Raw genomic sequence first — 20,243 nt, 5'->3', positions numbered from 1 at the left:
TAATATGGAGATCAAGGCAAATGAAATACGGAAAGGACCTGGCAAACCCTCTCCAAAAATTTTGGCTCTTGAAAACTGTATAGAAACAAACAGATAAACTTAACTAAACCAGATGAACCTCACATACAGCCTTCAGACCTTGCCAACAAATTTAATGTCTTCTTCTCTACTGTAGGATCGAAGCTAGCAGGTAAAATTCCTAGCTCAAATACCCAGCCGAAAAACTACCTCACTGGCAACTACCCAAATTCTCTATATCTAGCTCCAACTAACTCTACTTAAGTCTCACTCATCATGAAATCATTAAAAAATAAAGCAGATCTAAATAACTTGCCACTATTATTGCAACAATGTTAAACAAATCTCTACAGTCTTCAACCATCCTATCCATACTCAAGGTTAACCCGATCCTCAAAGGAGGTGATCCAACTGATTTGAACAACTCTAGACCTATGTCAAACTTGCCCTTACTTTCTAAAATATTTTAAAAAACGACTTTACTCCTACTTTATATCCAACAACATACTTAACCTCTGCCAATTTGGGTTTAAACCAAAAAAAGTACGAATGATGCTATTAAACAAATGCTTGACCTAATATATACACTCCTCGATAAAAATTAATTTCCTCTGGGGCTCTTCATTGACCTACGGAAAGCATTTGATACAGTGGACCACAGTCTACACCTAAAACTAAATCATTACGGCATCAGAGGACATTCCCTCAACTTCCTAAAATTTTATCTTAACGATAGACACCAGTATGTATATGCACTATCCAGCCTGTAGCTGTCGGAGTACCCTAGGGTAGTGTCCTGGGCCCACTCCTCTTTCTCATCTACATCGGTGATTTCCCCAATGCATCTTAACTCCTTAAACCAGTTCTATTCGCAGATGACGCTACTTATGTCTACTCCCACTCAAACCCAACGATATTTAGAGACACTGTAAACAACGAACTGCTAAAAATATGTACTTGGATGATGACCAACAAGCTCACTCTCAACATAGACAAAACATACTTCATGCTGTTTGGAAACAGAGCCTTAAATATCCATCTTAATATATCGATAAATGGTTTCCCTATTACAAGACGCACTGAGGGTAAATTTCTAGGTCTTCTCCTTGAGTGTAATCTTAAAATTTCATTCCCACATCCAACATATATCCAAGAAAACTTCCAAATCAGTACGCATGCTATCCAAGATAGGATGTTATGTACCCCAAACAACACTCCTTACCCTATTCCACTCTTTAATATATCCTTACCTCACCTATGGTATTTGTGCCTAGGGATCAACCACAGGCAACCACCTTAAACCTTTAATAATCGAACAAAAAGTTACTGTGCGGATGATTACCAGCTCCTGTACCAGACAGCACACTCCATCACTTTTCAAAAGCCTGAACTTACTAAATATACGAGATATACACTCATGTTATTGTGCCTACAACATATACAGAACATTAAACTCCAATATAAACTCTCCACTTAAACAAGGCATAAAACACTTTTCGACATCCCTCGTGTCAGTCTCACACTGCAAAAATGCAATGCACATAAATGGCCTGAAGATCTGCAATTCGCTACTCAACTGATAAAGGATCCCCCTAACTACTTATAAATTTAGGACTTTACTTAAAAATCATCTTGTCTCAATACTAACCAAACCAACATAAACAACTTTTAATCAGTTTGAAGCAACTCTCCCAAATATTATATGATCTCTTGTCTATTAAACATCTGCTAATCCCTAAAATATTACTGTTTGAACCATTATTTGTAATATTGATTTTATGTGCCTGGTGGCTAAAGCTCTCGCTTCACATGGCGAAGATCTGGGTTCGATTCCCAGCCAGGGCATGTTTCTTTACACCTGTTGTCTATGTTCATCCTTCAGTAAAATGGATACCTGGTTAGTCGACTGGTGTGGGTCGCATCCTGGGACACTGACCTAATTTGCCCGAAATGCTCAGCATAACAAGGGGCTTTCTATATAGTAGTATGTCATTGATGTCAACTACGTGTAATTGTAGTAAATAAAGATATTATTATTATTATTATTATTATTATTATTATTATTATTATTATTATTATTATTGTTTATTATTATTATTATTGTTTATTATTATTATTATTATGCACCGCGTGGGGGCAGGATTTTTTTGATGTGCCCAATCAATGCACAGATCCATTCTCTCATACCTAGGAAAAAATTTACCATTCACTTGAGGGATCCTGACATCAATAATGTAGATCTATGTGACAGCCACTTCAAGGGTTAAGCACAACAAAACAAAAGGACAGCAAGTATGACTGTCCAAAATTTTGTTGGTTCATTGCATGACTATGGTACAGCACTCGTAGTGTCAGTGTTGTGCTTATTAGTTGGTGGCCAAGGTTATATTTCTTATCTGTGTTTAGCAATGCACTTTTCTTAACAAACATATGTGATGTACATCATCTTGCATTTCCCTATATTGTATTGAATATCATTTGCCATTAGTGAAGTTTGTGTTGATTATTTTGCAAGGAAGTAATGCATTTATCACTCCTATTTTTTGTTTGATATTTAGATTTACATTATTTCAAATCAAAGAATATACAAAATATACTATAATCAGAGAGCCCATAGGATGCACAGCAATTTGGGTGAAACTCAGTCAAACACTTAACAACTACGTAGTTTCACTTTTTAATTTTGCTCGAATATTAAGCTTTCGAGGGTCTGTCCCATAGTTCTACGGCTTTGAAGCCAGGGTCCAAGCCTTAGAACTATGCCATTTTTATAGTGGCTTCAAATTTAGCGCGAGAAGGCTGATAGACCTACATGGTCTACATGATCAGTGCGCACAGTAAACAAAAAATCGGGGCACCTGCATTACATTATGGGAACGCCATCTCGGTACGCTTTGTTCATCATCCCACGCGGCAAGGAAGTTCTCACTCCCAGGCGAATTGGGACTCTCCTCTTACCAAGTGATAGTTCTAACACCGATGGAAGTGGATCTGAAGAGGAATTCTATGGTTTTGAACAATTTGTGACCGAAAGCAATACTCAAGATATCGAAAATAGTGCCGAAAATCCTGACGACTGTTCCAGTAGGGACAGTGAGGAATCATATTCACCAGTGAAGCGTCTGAATTTTTTGGGTTATAATAGGTTCTCTACACATATGCTGCTTTGTATGATAATCTATGTAACTGTATTTGTGTATACCTGAATAAACTTACTTACGAAGCCACATGCACTCAGGTACTGTACCATATGCAATTCCAAGGGGACGGAGTACATCCCACAGTACATCTCAGAGTACATCCTGTAGCCCTACACCTGGAATAGACAGTGAAAGTAACGATGATATAGCTACAATTGGGATGAAGAGACCACATGCGTCAGTAGGTGGTGGTGGTGGTGCCATGAGCAGCGGCACTAGCCCAGGCTAGGATCCACGCCACTGACCCAGCAGGTCCAGGACGAAGCGCATCGTCATCCAGCCCCACACCACAACCTATACAACCACAACTACAACCAGTTTATGATGTCCAGTACCCACTAGCAAACCGCATCTGGGATTGGCAGCAAAATCCAAATTTTGTTCTCAATCCCCATCTTTTTCCTTTGGAAACACTGCAAGTAAACTGGAATTCTTTGAACTATTCTTTGACCAGCCCTTGATAGAAAATATTATCAGGGAAAATAGCAAATATTTTGATTACACTATGGCAAATACAATGATATCACCACAGTCAAGACTACGCCAGTGGAAGGATACAACTTTGGCTGAAATGTAATTATTTTTTTCAACAATAATACTTATGCCTCATGTTTATAAATGTAATATAAAATCATACAGGTCCACAGATGAGTAAGACACCACAGTGGTGCATGACACTTTTTTTCAAAGACTTTCACAGACTGCAGCAGTTCTGGGAACATGTCCAATGACTGTACATATGTAAATATATAATAGAACATTGCTAATATACAACATTTTTACATGTTTTTTTTTTGTAAACAAGTTTTGTAAACAATATAATGATGAAAATATTAGTGCGGTTACTTGTTGAATACAGCGTGTGTACATATATACATTATGCATTATACTGCTCTCACAGGCCACAAACGTTACAGGAAAATAATATTAGAAAAAAAAGAAAAAGTAACAAAAAATAAAAATAAAAAATGCGACTTTACGGAAGTGGCGGATGTTGCCACCACCAGCTCACTGAGAGTCAACTTCTCTATTTTGGTAAGTAGCGATCGGAATTTCTTTTTGTTTTATTACATCTAGACAAATTATTTTTTTATTTTATTATCACACTGGCCGATTCCCACCAAGGCAGGGTGGCCCGAAAAAGAAAAACTTTCACCATCATTCACTCCATCACTGTCTTGCCAGAAGGGTGCTTTACACAACAGTTTTTAAACTGCAACATTAACACCCCTCCTTCAGAGTGCAGGCACTGTACTTCCCATCTCCAGGACTCAAGTCCGGCCTGCCGGTTTCCCTGAACCCCTTCATAAATGTTACTTTGCTCACACTCCAACAGCACGTCAAGTATTAAAAACCATTTGTCTCCATTCACTCCTATCAAACACGCTCACGCATGCCTGCTGGAAGTCCAAGCCCCTCGCACACAAAACCTCCTTTACCCCCTCCAACCTTTCCTAGGCCGACCCCTACCCCGCCTTCCTTCCACTACAGACTGATACACTCTTGAAGTCATTCTGTTTCGCTCCATTCTCTCTACATGTCCGAACCACCTCAACAACCCTTCCTCAGCCCTCTGGACAACAGTTTTGGTAATCCCGCACCTCCTCCTAACTTCCAAACTACTAATTCTCTGCATTATATTCACACCACACATTGCCCTCAGACATGACATCTCCACTGCCTCCAGCCTTCTCCTCGCTGCAACATTCATCACCCATGCTTCACACCCATATAAGAGCGTTGGTAAAACTATACTCTCATACATTCCCCTCTTTGCCTCCAAGGACAAAGTTCTTTGTCTCCACAGACTTCTAAGTGCACCACTCACTCTTTTCCCCTCATCAACTCTATGATTCACCTCATCTTTCATAGACCCACCCGCTGACACGTCAACTCCCAAATATCTGAATACATTCACCTCCTCCATACTCTCTCCCTCCAATCTGATATTCAATCTTTCATCATCTAATCTTTTTGTTATCCTCATAAACTTACTCTTTCCTGTATTCACCTTTAATTTTCTTCTTTTGCACACCCTACCAAATTCATCCACCAATCTCTGCAACTTCTCTTCAGAGTCTCCCAAGAGCACAGTGTCATCAGCAAAGAGCAGCTGTGACAACTCCCACTTTGTGTGTGATTATCTTTTAACTCCACGCCTCTTGTCAAGACCCTCGCATTTACTTCTCTTACAACCCCATCTATAAATATATTAAACAACCACGGTGACATCACACATCCTTGTCTAAGGCCTACTTTTACTGGGAAAAAATTTCCCTCTTTCCTACATACTCTAACTTGAGCCTCACTAACCTCGTAAAAACTCTTCACTGCTTTCAGTAACCTACCTCCTACACCATACACTTGCATACATTGCCCAGCTATCCACCCTGTCATACGCCTTTTCCAAATCCATAAATGCCACATAGACCTCTTTAGCCTTATCTAAATACTGTTCACTTATATGTTTCACTGTAAACACCTGGTCCACACACTCCCTACCTTTCCTAAAGCCTCCTTGTTCATCTGCTATCCTATTCTCCGTCTTACTCTTAATTCTTTCAATAATAACTCTACCATACACTTTACCAGGTATACTCAGCAGACTTATCCCCCTATAATTTTTGCACTCTCTTTTATCCCCTTTGCCTTTATACAAAGGAACTATGCATGCTCTCTGCCCCACTCCATAAAGGTGGCAGCAAAGCATTAGCTAAGAACTATAGACCAATAGCTCTGACATCCCACATCATAAAAATCTTTGAAAGAGTGCTAAGAAGCAGGATTGCAAATCACCTGGATTCCCAAAATCTGCTCAATCCAGGGCAACATGGGTTCAGGGAAGGTCGCTCCTGCCTCTCACAACTACTGGATCACTATGACATGGCCTTGGATGCACTGGAAGAAAATCAGAATGCAGATGTAATATACACAGACTTTGCAAAAGCATTTGACAAATGCGATCATGGCGTAATAGCCCGTAAAATACGTGCTAAAGGAATAACTGGGAAAGTGGGGAGATGGATATTCAACTTCCTAACAAATCGAACACAAAGAGTAGTGGTCAACAGAGTTAAATCGGAGGCTGCCATAGTGAAGAACTCTGTTCCACAAGGCACAGTACTCGCCCCCATCTTATTCCTTATCCTCATATCAGACATAAACAGAGATATACACCACAACACCGTATCATCCTTTGCGGATGATACTAGGATCTGCATGAGGCTGTCATCTGCTGAGGACGCGGTTAACCTCCAAGAAGATATAAACAAAGTTTTCCAGTGGGCAATGGTAAACAATATGATGTTCAATGAGGGCAAATTCCAACTACTCCGTTATGGAAAACTGGAGGAGATAATAAATAGAACAGAGTATACTACTGACTCCGGCCATACAATAGAGCGGAAAAATAATGTAAGGGACCTGGGAGTAGTAATGTCTGAGGATCTCACTTTCAAGGATCACAACAGTGCCACGATCGCACGTGCAAAGAAAATGATAGGATGGATAATGAGAACTTTCAAAACGAGAGATGCCAAGCCCATGATGATCCTTTTCAAATCACTTGTTCTCTCTAGGCTGGAATACTGCTGTACATTAACATCTCCATACAAAGCAGGTGAAATCGCAGATCTAGAGAGTGTACAGAGATCCTTTACTGCACGTATAAGTTCTGTCAAGCACCTTAACTACTGGGAACGCTTGGAAGCACTTGACTTGTACTCGTTGGAACGCAGGACGGAGAGATATATCATAATCTACACTTGGAAAATCTTGGAAGGAATGGTCCCAAATCTGCACACAGAAATCACTCCCTACGAAAGTAAAAGACTGGGCAGGCGATGCAAAATGCCGCCAATAAAAAGTAGGGGCGCCATTGGTACACTAAGAGAAAACACCATAAGTGTCCGGGGACCAAAACTGTTCAACAGCCTCCCATCAAGCATTAGGGGAATTGCCAATAAACCCCTGGCTGCCTTCAAGAGAGAGCTGGACAGATACCTAAAGTCAGTGCCGGATCAGCCGGGCTGTGGCTCGTACGTCGGACTGCGTGCGGCCAGAAGTAACAGCCTAGTTGATCAGGCCCTGATCCATCGGGAGGCCTGGTCATGGACCGGGCCGCGGGGGCGTTGATCCCCGGAATAACCTCCAGGTAACCTCCAGGTATCCCTAGGTACCTTACCCTCTTCCATACATTTATTAAATAATTGCACCAACCACTCCAAAACTATATCCCCACCTGCTTTTAACATTTCTAACTTTATCCCATCAATCCCGGCTGCCTTACCCCCTTTCATTTTACCTACTGCCTCACGAACTTCCCCCACACTCACAACTGGCTCTTCCTCACTCCTACAGGATGTTATTCCTCCTTGTCCTATACACGAAATCACAGCTTCCCTATCTTCATCAACATTTAACAATTCCTCAAAATATTCCCTCCATCTTCCCAATACCTCTAACTCTCCATTTAATAACTCTCCTCTCCTATTTTTAACTGACAAATCCATTTGTTCTCTAGGCTTTCTTAACTTGTTAATCTCACTCCAAAACTTTTTCTTATTTTCAACAAAATTTGTTGATAACATCTCACCCACTCTCTCATTTGCTCTCTTTTTACATTGCTTCACCACTCTCTTAACCTCTCTCTTTTTCTCCATATACTCTTCCCTCCTTGCATCACTTCTACTTTGTAAAAACTTCTCATATGCTAACTTTTTCTCCCTTACTACTCTCTTTACATCATCATTCCACCAATCGCTCCTCTTCCCTCCCGCACCCACTTTCCTGTAACCACAAACTTCTGCTGAACACTCTAACACTACATTTTTAAACCTACCCCATACCTCTTCGACCCCATTGCCTATGCTCTCATTAGCCCATCTATCCTCCAATAGCTGTTTATATCTTACCCTAACTGCCTCCTCTTTTAGTTTATAAACCTTCACCTCTCTCTTCCCTGATGCTTCTATTCTCCTTGTATCCCATCTACCTTTTACTCTCAGTGTAGCTACAACTAGAAAGTGATCTGATATATCTGTGGCCCCCCTGAAGTCTACTCAACAGTCTTTTATCTACCAATACATAATCCAACAAACTACTGTCATTTCGCCCTACATCATATCTTGTATACTTATTTATCCTCTTTTTCTTAAAATATGTATTACCTATAACTAAACCCCTTTCTATACAAAGTTCAATCAAAGGGCTCCCATTATCATTTACACCTGGCACCCCAAACTTACCTACCACACCCTCTCTAAAAGTTTCTCCTACTTTAGCATTCAGGTCCCCTACCACAATTACTCTCTCACTTGGTTCAAAGGCTCCTATACATTCACCTAACATCTCCCAAAATCTCTCTCTCTCCTCTGCATTCCTCTCTTCTCCAGGTGCATACACGCTTATTATGACCCACTTCTCGCATCCAACCTTTACTTTAATCCACATAATTCTCGAATTTACACATTCATATTCTCTTTTCTCCTTCCATAACTGATCATTCAACATTACTGCTACCCCTTCCTCTGCTCTAACTCTCTCAGATACTCCAGATTTAATCCCATTTATTTCCCCCCACTGAAACTCCCCTACCCCCTTCAGCTTTGTTTCGCTTAGGGCCAGGACATCCAACTTTCATTCATAACATCATCAATCATCTGTTTCTTGTCATCCGCACTACATCCACGCACATTTAAGCATCCCAGTTTTATAAAGTTTTTCTTCTTCTCTTTTTTAGTAAATGTCTACAGGAGAAGGGGTTACTAGCCCATTGCTCCCGGCATTTTAGTCGCCTCATACGACACGCATGGCTTACGGAGGAAAGATTCTTTTCCACTTCCCCATGGACAATAGAAGAAATAAAGAAGAACAAGAGCTATTTAGAAAAAGGAGAAAAACCTAGATGTATGTATATATATATGCATGTGCGTGTCTGTGAAGTGTGACCAAAGTGTAAGTAGAAGTAGCAAAATATCCCTGTTATCTAGCGTGTTTATGAGACAGAAAAAGAAAACAGCAATCCTACCATCATGCAAAACAGTTACAGGTTTCTGTTTCACAGTCATCTGGCAGGACGGTAGTACTTCCCTGGGTGGTTGCTGTCTACCAACCTACTACAACCTACTACAAATATTATGTTTAATTCTATAAGATTTTTTTTTCGATAAATCATGGACTCTGGCTGTCACTCTGCGATTTGGCCTCTGGAGCCTCCAAGGGTTAGTGCATACCAGCTAACTTTCATTATTTTAAATTTTAATTTAATTAATGTATCAATCTTAGCAATGTATATCACTGTAATTAGTTCATTATCAATAATATATAATAATCATAATAGTAATAATTATTTTTGTTTTTAATTTTTATTTATTTATGTACTGTAGTATGTTAGAGGTAGTTCACAAGTGGAGCCTCTAGCACTACATTCAAGACTTTATCCCAGTCTAATTTACCTGAATTATGATAAACAATTAACCCGCACATAGGAGACTGAAATTTATGACAAAGTTCGTCTGACTTGGACCATAACTAGTCATGACGACTTTTTCCTTTGCTTTAACAACCGTTTCACCAATTCTGGAACTATTTCTGTCATCTCACAAACTTAGATTTTCTGTCATGAGACATTTTGTCAAGTACCTTTGAAAAGATCAGAAATTTTTCTGCTAGACAGTATTGAATTGTATTATCTATTATTCCCTATCAAAAGTGGAACGAAGAACATGCACCATATCATCTCACATATTTTCTTTGAATAGCCAGACTTGAGTCTTGGAGATGGGAAATACAATGTCTACACTTCAAAGCCCCTCAAGGAAGGTTCCTTGATGTTGGTGAGGGGCTCTTGATTTAGGGAATTGGATCTGTGCTCCAGTTCCCCGAATTAAGCCTGAATGCCTTCCACATCCCCCCCCAGGCGCTGTATAATCCTCCGGGTTTAGCGCTTCCCCCTTGATTATAATAATAATAATAATACACTTCAAAGGAGGGGTTTGGAATATTGGCTGTTTAGAGTGACATCTAAGCTGTCGTGTCTGGGCACCTCTTCAAAGACAGTGATTATATGTGAATGATGGTATATGTTGAACGATGGTGGAAGTGCTTCTTTCTTTTTTGAATCACCCTGCCTCAGTGGGAGACGGCTGACGTGTTGAAGAAAAAAATAATGAATAAAATCCAAGTAGAAAAATAAGACTTTTCCACAAGGATAAGCACCACAACTTTATTCAATACATGCAAAGATAACTTAGTAAACAAGACTTACTCTTCCATGCTGTCTCACAGCCTCTCCTTGAGAATATGTTCACCATAGTTGAGCCACATTCAATCTAGCAAGCTATTTAAGGTGTGAGCAAGGTAACACTTTGAAGGTATTCAGGGTAACAGGTTAGCCAGACTTGAGTCCTGAAGGTGGGTGGTACAGTGCCTGCACTCTGAAGGAGGGGTGGGGATATTTGCCATTTTGAACTGTAGTATCAAAACCTCTCTGGCAAGTCAGTAATGGAGTGAATGATGGTGAAGGTGATTCTTTTCTTTTTGGTCACCCTACACACGTCAGATAATGAAGAAAAACAAAAATACAGTACTAACCTATTTTGTATGGAAACAATGTTCCTATGACTGGAAGATTGACTGGGCCAGGAATTGCAGAGAAAGGTTTGGCAGATTCGAAAGTCCCTGCAGATGTAGCTGGACTTGCTGAGCTTGTATATCTCATATGATGGTGTGGCTGAAATAGTTACTGTATATCAATTTGTATTACAGATATTAAATAATGTATTACAAAATTAATATTGTCACCTACCACATCCATTTCCTGAGAAACAAAATTTTTTATTTATTCAATTAACAGCAATCTTATTTCACAGACCAGAACTTAGTACTGCTGCCACACACCTGCAAACATGTGGCATGAATACACAAAACTTCATTAAAAGAAAAAATATTACTTTCTAAGCAGCAGTAATTTTAACTTTCTTTAATGGTATGCCCAAACATCTCTCATATAGACGACTAAACACTTATAAAGATATTAATAAAATAGATAAGTTAATTAACTTATCTTTCATAAATGAAATTAATGTTTATATTAACAACTTCCTTAACTTCATCCATTTTCTCAAGACTTCGCTATGTTTCTCTTTCAGAGTACTGTATATAACATTCTTTCCAGCAGTACTTAATACTTCTTTCGTTCAACGTACCGGCCGCATCCCACCGAGGCAGGGTGGCCCAAAAAGAAAAATGAAAGTTTCTCATTTTAAATATAGTAATATATACAGGAGAAGGGGTTACTAGCCCCTTGCTCCCGGCATTTTAGTTGCCTCTTATGACACGCATGGCTTACGGAGGTAGTATTCAGTTCTGCTTCCCCACAGACATAAGAGGAAATAAACAAGAGCAAGAACTATTAAGAAAAGAGAAGAAAACCCAGAGCAAATGAGAGAGTGGGTGAGATGTTATCAACAAATTTTGTTGAAAATAAGAAAAAGTTTTCGAGTGAGATTAATAAGTTGAGGAAGCCGTGGGAATAAATGGATTTGATAGTTAAAAAATACGAGAGGAGGGTTATTAAATGGAGAGTTAGAGGTATCGAGAAAATGGAGGGAATATTTTGAGGAATTGTTAAAATGTTGATGAAAATAGGGAAGCTGTGATTTTGTGTATAGGGCAAGGAGGAATAACATCTTGTAGGAGTGAGGAATAACCAGTTGTGAGTGTGGGGGAAGTGTGTGAGGCAGTGGGTAGAATGAAAGGAGGTAAGGCAGCAGAGATTGATAGGATAAAGATAGAAATATAAAAAGCAGGTGGGGATATAGTTTTGGAGTGGTTGGTGCGTTTATATAACCCTCTCACTGTCGAGACCTCTGATCCTAAACTCTGTGTTGATAAATATTCGTTTTTTTTTTTTTTTTTTTTTTTTTTTTTTTTTTTTTTTTTTTTTTTTTTTTTTTTTTTTTTTTTTTTTTTTTACTAAGATATAAGAGGCGAGAAGTTGACAGAAAGTGAGACCAATATAATGTGTAATGTATATATATCCACTCATTGTTTGCAACACAATAACTGCACAATTATTATCAACACATTGTTACAAAACATGTTTACACAAACCAACAATAAAAAAAATTGTTTATTGCATTGTTGTATAATATCTATACACATATATAGTCACTGGACACGTTCCAAGAACTGCTACAGCTTGTGAAAGGTTGTTGGTCCTTGTTGTGGATGTGCTGAGAGCGGCGTGGTTGGTGCACTTTGTAACTTGTCATGATTGTGACCAGATCTACCTGGAGTGGCTCTCCTATCAAAACTTTGGAGCCCAGTCCCTGGACCCATTATGTACCTCTGTGCTGTATAGCCCTTGTGGCTTAGCGCTTCTTTTTTATTATAATAATAATAATATGTACTTCTGTAATCTTTTGACTACCACCTACAGGATGGGTATGGGGTGCATAATAAACATATTAAACTAACTAAACTGGTGTCACAATGACCCATTACACAACCACTACCACCCATTACCCACACTGTCTTCCCCAACAAGCATGCTGTCTTTCCCACCACTCGCATAGAAATAAGTCACTTTGTCTGATTTTTTGGGGTTATCCTAGGTTTATTGTTGTCAGGATACTAGAAATAGTGCTGAAAGCACTATTTCTGGTATCTTGGGCATTGTTTTTGGTCACAAACTCCTCAAAACCATGGAATTCACCTTCACTGCACTTTCATCTGTGTTACATCTATCATTTGGGAAGAGTAGAGTCCCAATTCCCTGGGGAGTGAGATATTTCTTACCACGAGGCATGATAAACAAGGACTACTGAAATGGCATTCCCACAATGAAATGCGGGTCCCACGATTTTTATTTATACAGCGTACACTGACCATGCAGACCTATTTTCTCACATGTAGGTCCAGCTTTCTCCCGCTGGATTTGAAGCTGCTTGTGAGGGAAAAGTTCAATAGATAGGAGTAGCGAGGGAATATATAGTAACAATAGTTTCATTGCCGGCTACTTGTTAAGGTAGGGTAAGTCCAGCTCCCGCTATTCCCGCCTTTTCTCCCCCACCCCTAAAGTGATAGTTTGTTTGCCGGCTGCTTGTTAACATAGGGTCAGTCTAGCTCCCACTATCCCTTCCCCTCCCTCTTTCTTCCCCCCGAAAGGTGACGTGTGGGGCTCTTGGATGACAGAGAGGGTCACCTGTCAATCAACGAGAAAAACTGAAGGAGACGGACTAACGTCCTGGAGACGTCCCATATTGGATTTACTTGCCTGTGCATTTGTATGAAGAATCAGGACATAACCCCTCATCATTACAGCGGTCAAGAACCTGATCTCCTGTCATCGGGAAAGATTACTTACGGCCACTAGAACGAGCCAGTGGGTTGCCACCAACAACTGCGACCCAAACCCCCCCACATCATCAGCAACGGCTTCTATTGCAACAACACACAGTGTCACCAACACCAGACACCCAAGTTTTTAGCGTTGAATTCAGATATCATTTATATTTTTAACTTTTTTCATTTTCTTTCATGTAGGATCAGTATTTCATATTTAAGTGTTTTATATTTCATATTTCCTAAATAATAAAGTGTTTATATTTGTCAGTTTTTGTTCTTTTTCTATTCATTAATTTTCCTGAGGAGGAGCCAGCCTTAGTAATACTGACTGAAGTTGTTACAGGGCTGAGTAAGCCTTCACAAGTGGCGACCTTGCCAGGATCAACTCGACTGAATCAAGATTCAATTCTATCTCGAATCTACCATTGGAACTTCAACGCCGCATACCACAGACGGTTACCACCAGCCATGAGTAATCATTCTCTATGGTAGGACTACAGTACAGGTATTTAAAAGATTTGGTGATTGTTATAGTCTCAATTTATTGTAAGTCAAGTCAAGCAGGATATAATATTTAATTTTGCCACCTTTTTGTGTGAGCTTGAAACACATTGGAGGATTAGACTCTAGGGACCCGAGATTTTCCAGTGACAATTTGTTTCATTGAGCTCTTTATTATATTAAGGGAACTGTCGTAGGACACTCTTGATTTGTTGGTGAGAAGATTGGATGGTCAAGGGACCCCATTCTACTTACTGTTTGCTCGGAGCCGGCATAGAACCCTTCGTTTTCATTAATACATATTGTTTAATTGAAGTAGGGATCGAGCTCTCTGATTTATTTACTATTGAGCGGAGCAGGAATTGAACCCTCCGTTTTCTTTAATACCCGTTTCATTTTCCCCTGGTAGTTTAAGTTATTCTTGCAAATATGGAGGAATACCAGTTTTGGATGAACGCTGGAAGTAAGTTAGGAATAACAGGGAAAAATTTAGAATCTTTCATTAGTGCTAAAATCCAGGAAAGAATTGAAAAGGAGAGAGAGAGAATCGAAAGAGAAGAGGAAAAGGAGAGATTGAGAATCGAAAGAGAAGACAAGAAAGAGCATGATAGACTTGATCGTGAGGAAAGAGCTAAAGTACGTGAGGAACAAGTTAAATTAAGGGAACTTGAGGAAAGAGCAAAGGATAGAGAATATGAGTTAAGGGAGAGAGAAAAGGATCGCGAGCTCGAACAAGCTCGCCTTGAATTAGAGAATAAAAAGTTACCTTTCTCACAACAGCAGTTAGATGAAGGAGTAATGGAACAACGTGCAGCTAGTGCACATATTCCAACACCTAATTTACCTCCCTTCACAGAGGGGGAAGACATAACTTCATACATTATCAGGTTTGAAAATACCGCTACCCTCTGTGAATGGCCTGCTGACACTTGGGCTACCAGGTTAGGAATGTTATTTTCTGTTACAGCTTTGAATATCTATGCAACTTTGTTGCACGATATCATATGTAATTATAACCTACTGAAGAAGGCAATCCTTAAAGCATATCAGAAAACCACTAAATCTAACAGGAAACATTTCAGGTATGCCACCTTACAGCCTGGCCAGAACTTTCAGCAGTTACAGGTAACACTCTTTCGTTTGTTCGACTTTTGGATAGAGAGTTCAGGAATTGATCGCAGTTATGAATCTCTTAGAGACTTCATGGTTGCTGACCAGTTCCTCACAGCTCTTCCCCATCAGATACGAACATTCATCAGAGAACATAACCTGATTAAAGCTGAGGAAGTTGCTGAGGCTGCTTACCTGTATGCTGAGGCTCACAATTCGTATAAAGACCTAAAGGGATCGAACCCTAAGGGTAAGGGTTCATCAGACCTTAAGAAATCAAAGCCTCTAGTGGAAAGTAAAATGACTTCTTTTATTCCTGTTTGTCATTTGTGTGGTGTTAAGGGACATAAACGTCCAGATTGTCCTTCTAAGAAGGTCCAAAAAGTTGGAAGATGTTTTAAAGACTGTAATGACCAAGCACCCTTCTGTTCAGGAACAGTTAATGGACTTAATGTATCTACCATTTTACGAGACACTGGATGCACATGTATAGTCATTTCTGATAACCTGTTCACTAATCTTAAAGATACTCATTCCTCTGCTATACTTTCAGACTACTTGAGCCATACAGACACTTTTCCTACCATCCGTTGTTACATTAGGTCTAAATGGTTCACAGGTTGGTCTGAAGCCGTACTAGCTCCCATCACTTCTTGCTCCGTACTAATAGGTAATGTAAAAGGTGCCATTCTTCCTTCTGAGGTTGACCTTTCATCATCAAAGATGGATATAAGTGTTTCAGACCCTCTTCCTGTAGAGTCAGAGAAGCCCCTCGAAAGTTCAGATGAGACAATGTCTCGCGATATTCATGTGGGATTAAAAACCAGTGATGCTACTCTCGAAAGTGAGGAAGTAGGATCACCGGTTCACTTGTTAGATGAAAGTGAAGATATCACCTCCGATACTATAAATGTCTTGACTAGGGCTCAGACCAAAGCCCAGGCTTCTCCTACTGTCCATCCTTTGATTTTCCCTGACTTCAAGCCTTTAGATATATCAAAGGACTCTTTTGTCAATTTACAACGTAATTGCCCTTCTCTTCAGAATTTCCATAATGCGGCTAAACAAAATCAAGTTATCCAAAGGAAAAACTTTTCATATAAATTTGAATATATAAAAGGTATCTTGTACAAGTCAGTATTCAAATTAAATTCAGATGAGACAGACTATTCCATCTTAGTTGTTCCAAGTCAATGCAGAGAGACTATTCTTAAAATGGCTCATGACCTGCCAGTGGCCGGACATTTCTCGCATCGTAAAACCTTAAATAAAATTAGGGAAACCTATTTTTGGCCAAAAATGTCCTCAGATGTCACTACCTATTGTAGATCGTGTAAAGTTTGCCAACTGTCATCCTCCCGAGGTACCAGGCGAGTACCTATGGTCAAAATGCCAGTCTTTACGGTACCTTTTGAAAGAGTAGCTATTGACATCGTTGGTCCTTTATCTCTACTTTCATCTGGGGGACATAGATATATATTAACATTAGTTGATTATGCTTCGAGTTTCCCTGAAGCCGTTTCCTTAAAGACCATAACTACTACAGAGGTGGCTGAAGCACTTTTGTCCATCTTCTCCAGAGTGGGCATCCCTAGAGAAATTTTGTCTGACCGTGGGACACAATTCACATCTGACTTAATGCAACGTCTATACCAACTTTTGGGAGTGAAGCCTCTCTTCACCACACCCTATCATCCCAGCTGTAATGGGAGGATTGAGCGCCAGCATTCGATTCTCAAGTCCATTTTAAGGAAACTTTGCTCCCTTAAACAAAAGGAGTGCCATCGTTACCTACCCTGTGCTTTGTTTGCCATAAGGGAAGTTCCCAGTGACTCTTTAGGGTTTTCACCTTTTGAACTTCTCTATGGTAGACAGGCCAGAGGCCCATTGTCCATCCTTCATGACTTATGGACTAATGAGAAGATAAATGCTGAGGTTCAGTCTTCTTATCAGTTTCTCCTTGACCTTAGATCCAAACTTGAGGAGACCTCTGACATAGTTTCGAAAAACTTAAGCTTGTCAATGGACCAGTACTAAACGTATTTTGAATCCAAAAGTCAGAGGAGAGTTTTAAAGTAGGGGATGAAGTTCTGGTACTTTTGCTTTATCATATCAACATCCTTAAGAAATATTCCCGAAGAAATTCGGTTAACTGCCTTAATAACTTTGACTTAGTTTTTCCACACGAACTTGATGAGACAACTGAAGAATGTAAAGTGTGCGTAATTGACACCTCTAACTCAGACTATGATGAACTACATGACTTGGTGACTCTTGACCACTCGGACGCAACCAACATTAATATTAATGAATCCTTGGATGACCATAAGAGACATGAACTACTTCAATGTGTGAGTAACTTTTCAGACGTCTTTACTGATATTCCTGGTGTTACCTCCACGGTAGTCCATAAGATTGACTTAGTGACGGACAATCCTATCAAACGAAAATTATACTCAGTTCCAGTTCACCTTAGGGATGCATTTGACCGAGAGGTAGACAAATTATTAAAATTAAAGATCATTGAACCTTCAGTATCTTCATATTGTTCACCAGTAGTCATGGTTAAGAAGGAGGATAATTCATATAGACTTGCTATTGACTTCAGAGGCCTTAATGCTATAACTCGGTGGGATGCTGAGCCTATGCCCTTAATAGATAGCGATCTACACAAATTTTATGACTCTTCCTTCTTTTCAGAGATTGATATTGCACAGGCATATCATCAAGTAATGTTAGATCCTTCTTCTAAGCAGTACACCGCTTTTCCTACACACCAAGGACTGATGCAATATAGAACTATGCCCTTCGGTTTGGTAACTGCCTGTGCAACCTACGTGAGACTGATGAGAAAGGTCTTGGGTAATATGCCAAATGTTTCAGTTTATTTTGATAACATTTACGTAATGACATCCACGTGGGGGCGAACATATCCAAACATTAACATCAGTTTTGCATAGGTTACGCTCACATGGCCTCACTGCCAAGCCGAAGAAATGCTTCCTTGGGTATAACAAGATTAGATATCTTGGACTGATACTCTCTAATAACACTCTGCAGCCTCTCCCCAGTAAGATCAAAGCTTTATTAGAATTTAAATTCCCCAAAACCAAGAAGATCATGCGTAGTTTTCTTGGTTCTGTAAATTTTTATGCACGGTTTATCCCAAACCTTACTGATCTTACAGGCATCTTATCCGACTTCCTTAAAAAGTCTGTGAAGGAACCTCTTGAACTTTCCGACGTAGCTCGGGAAAAGTTTAATGAGATTAAAAGCATGTTTTCGAAAGACACTATACTTAAGATTCCAGATATTAATAAAACATTTTGCTTAAGAACTGATGCCTCCAATACTGGCTTAGGTGCAGTGTTACTACAATACCATGATGGTACTCCCTTCCCTGTATGCTTCCTAAGCCAGAAACTCCTTCCTGCAGAAACGAGATACTCCACAATAGAAAAGGAATGTTTAGCCCTTGTGTGGGGTATCTCCAAACTTAAATTTTATTTGCTGGTAAAAGAATTCATTTTAGAAACAGACCACAAACCTTTGATATACCTAGAAACTTTTAAGCGAACTAACAGTCGCCTCTTGAGGTGGACATTGGCACTTCAGGCTTTTAAGTTCCATATTGTGTATATCAATGGTTCATCCAATTATTTCTCTGACTGGTTAAGTCATGACAGTCAGTAGAAGATTTCTTGCCTTATGCGACTTCCACATGTTAGAACTTTTTCCTCGCCTATTCTTCTTATACTCCTTGACTATAAGTCTTGGTATGGGGGAGTGTGAGGGAAAAGTTCAATAGATAGGAGTAGCGAGGGAATATATAGTAACAATAGTTTCATTGCCGGCTACTTGTTAAGGTAGGGTAAGTCCAACTCCCGCTATTCCCGCCTTTTCTCCCCCCACCCCTAAAGTGATTGTTTGCTGGCTGCTTGTTAATGTAGGGTCAGTCTAGCTCCCACTATCCCTTCCCCTCCCTCTTTCCCCCCCCGAAAGGTGACGTGTGGGGCTCTGGTCAAACAGTAAATTACTCGACTCACAGCTCCCAACACTACTCTTGGATGACAGAGAGGGTCACCTGTCAATCAACGAGAAAAACTGAAGGAGACGGACTAACGTCCTGGAGACGTCCCATATTGGATTTACTTGCCTATGCACTTGTATGAAGAATCAGGACATAATCCCTCATCATTACAGCAGTCAAGAACCTGATCTCCTGTCATCGGGAAAGATTACTTACGGCCACTAGAACGAGCCAGTGGGTTGTCACCAACAACTGCGACCCCCCCTCCCCACACCATCAGCAACGGCTTCTATTGCAACAACATACAGTGTTACCAACACCAGACACCCAAGTTTTTAGCGTTGAATTCAGATATCATTTATATTTTTAATTTTTCATTTTCTTTCATGTAGGATCAGTATTTCATATTTAAGTGTTTTATATTTCATATTTCCTAAATAATAAAGTGTTTATATTTGTCAGTTTTTGTTCTTTTTCTATTCATTAATTTTCCTGAGGAGGAGCCAACCTTAGTAGTACTGACTGAAGTTGTTACAGGGCTGAGTAAGCCTTCACACTGCTAGAATTTTGGGTATTCATACGACACCAACACTGGCCCTATGCTGTACCTATACGGCACCAACAATGAAAGGGTTAATATATGTATTGAAGAGGGCAAGGTAATTAGGGATTGGCAAAGAGCATGCATAGTTTGTGTAAAGGCAAAGGGGACAAAAGAGAGTGAAAAATTATAGGGGAATAAGTTTGTTGAGTATACCTAGTAAAGTGTAGGGTAGAATTATTATTGAAAAAATTGAGAGTAAAATGGAGAATAGGATAGCAGATGAACAAGGAGGCTTTACGAAAGGTAAGGGGTGCGTAGACCAGGTGTTTACAGTGAAATATATAGGTGAACAGCATTTAGATAAGGCTAAAGAAGTTTTTGTGGAATTTATGGATTTGAAAAAGTTGTATGACAGGGTGAACAGGGAAGCAATGTGGCAGATGTTGCAAATGTATGGAATAGGAGGTAGGTTACTGAAAGCAGTGAAGAG

General features: G+C 39.7%; 1 protein-coding gene across 3 annotated transcripts in view; it reads right to left on the bottom strand.

Annotated features, from left to right (window-relative positions):
- LOC128693588 (probable cytochrome P450 CYP44) overlaps window positions 1–20,243 on the bottom strand; it is a 221,016-nt gene that overhangs the window by 166,568 nt on the left and 34,205 nt on the right. For all 3 annotated transcript variants that reach the window (XM_070080067.1, XM_070080066.1, XM_053783389.2), the window contains exon 3: window positions 10,812–10,950. In XM_070080067.1, the coding sequence (XP_069936168.1) occupies window positions 10,812–10,950 (139 nt within the window). The remainder of the gene's footprint in view (window positions 1–10,811; window positions 10,951–20,243) is intronic.

The sequence above is a fragment of the Cherax quadricarinatus genome, unplaced genomic scaffold, assembly GCF_038502225.1.
Source record: "Cherax quadricarinatus isolate ZL_2023a unplaced genomic scaffold, ASM3850222v1 Contig127, whole genome shotgun sequence".
Classification (NCBI taxonomy): Eukaryota; Metazoa; Arthropoda; class Malacostraca; order Decapoda; family Parastacidae; genus Cherax; species Cherax quadricarinatus.
Note: the sequence above shows the minus strand (reverse complement) of the source record. Positions and strands in the feature narration are given on the sequence as shown.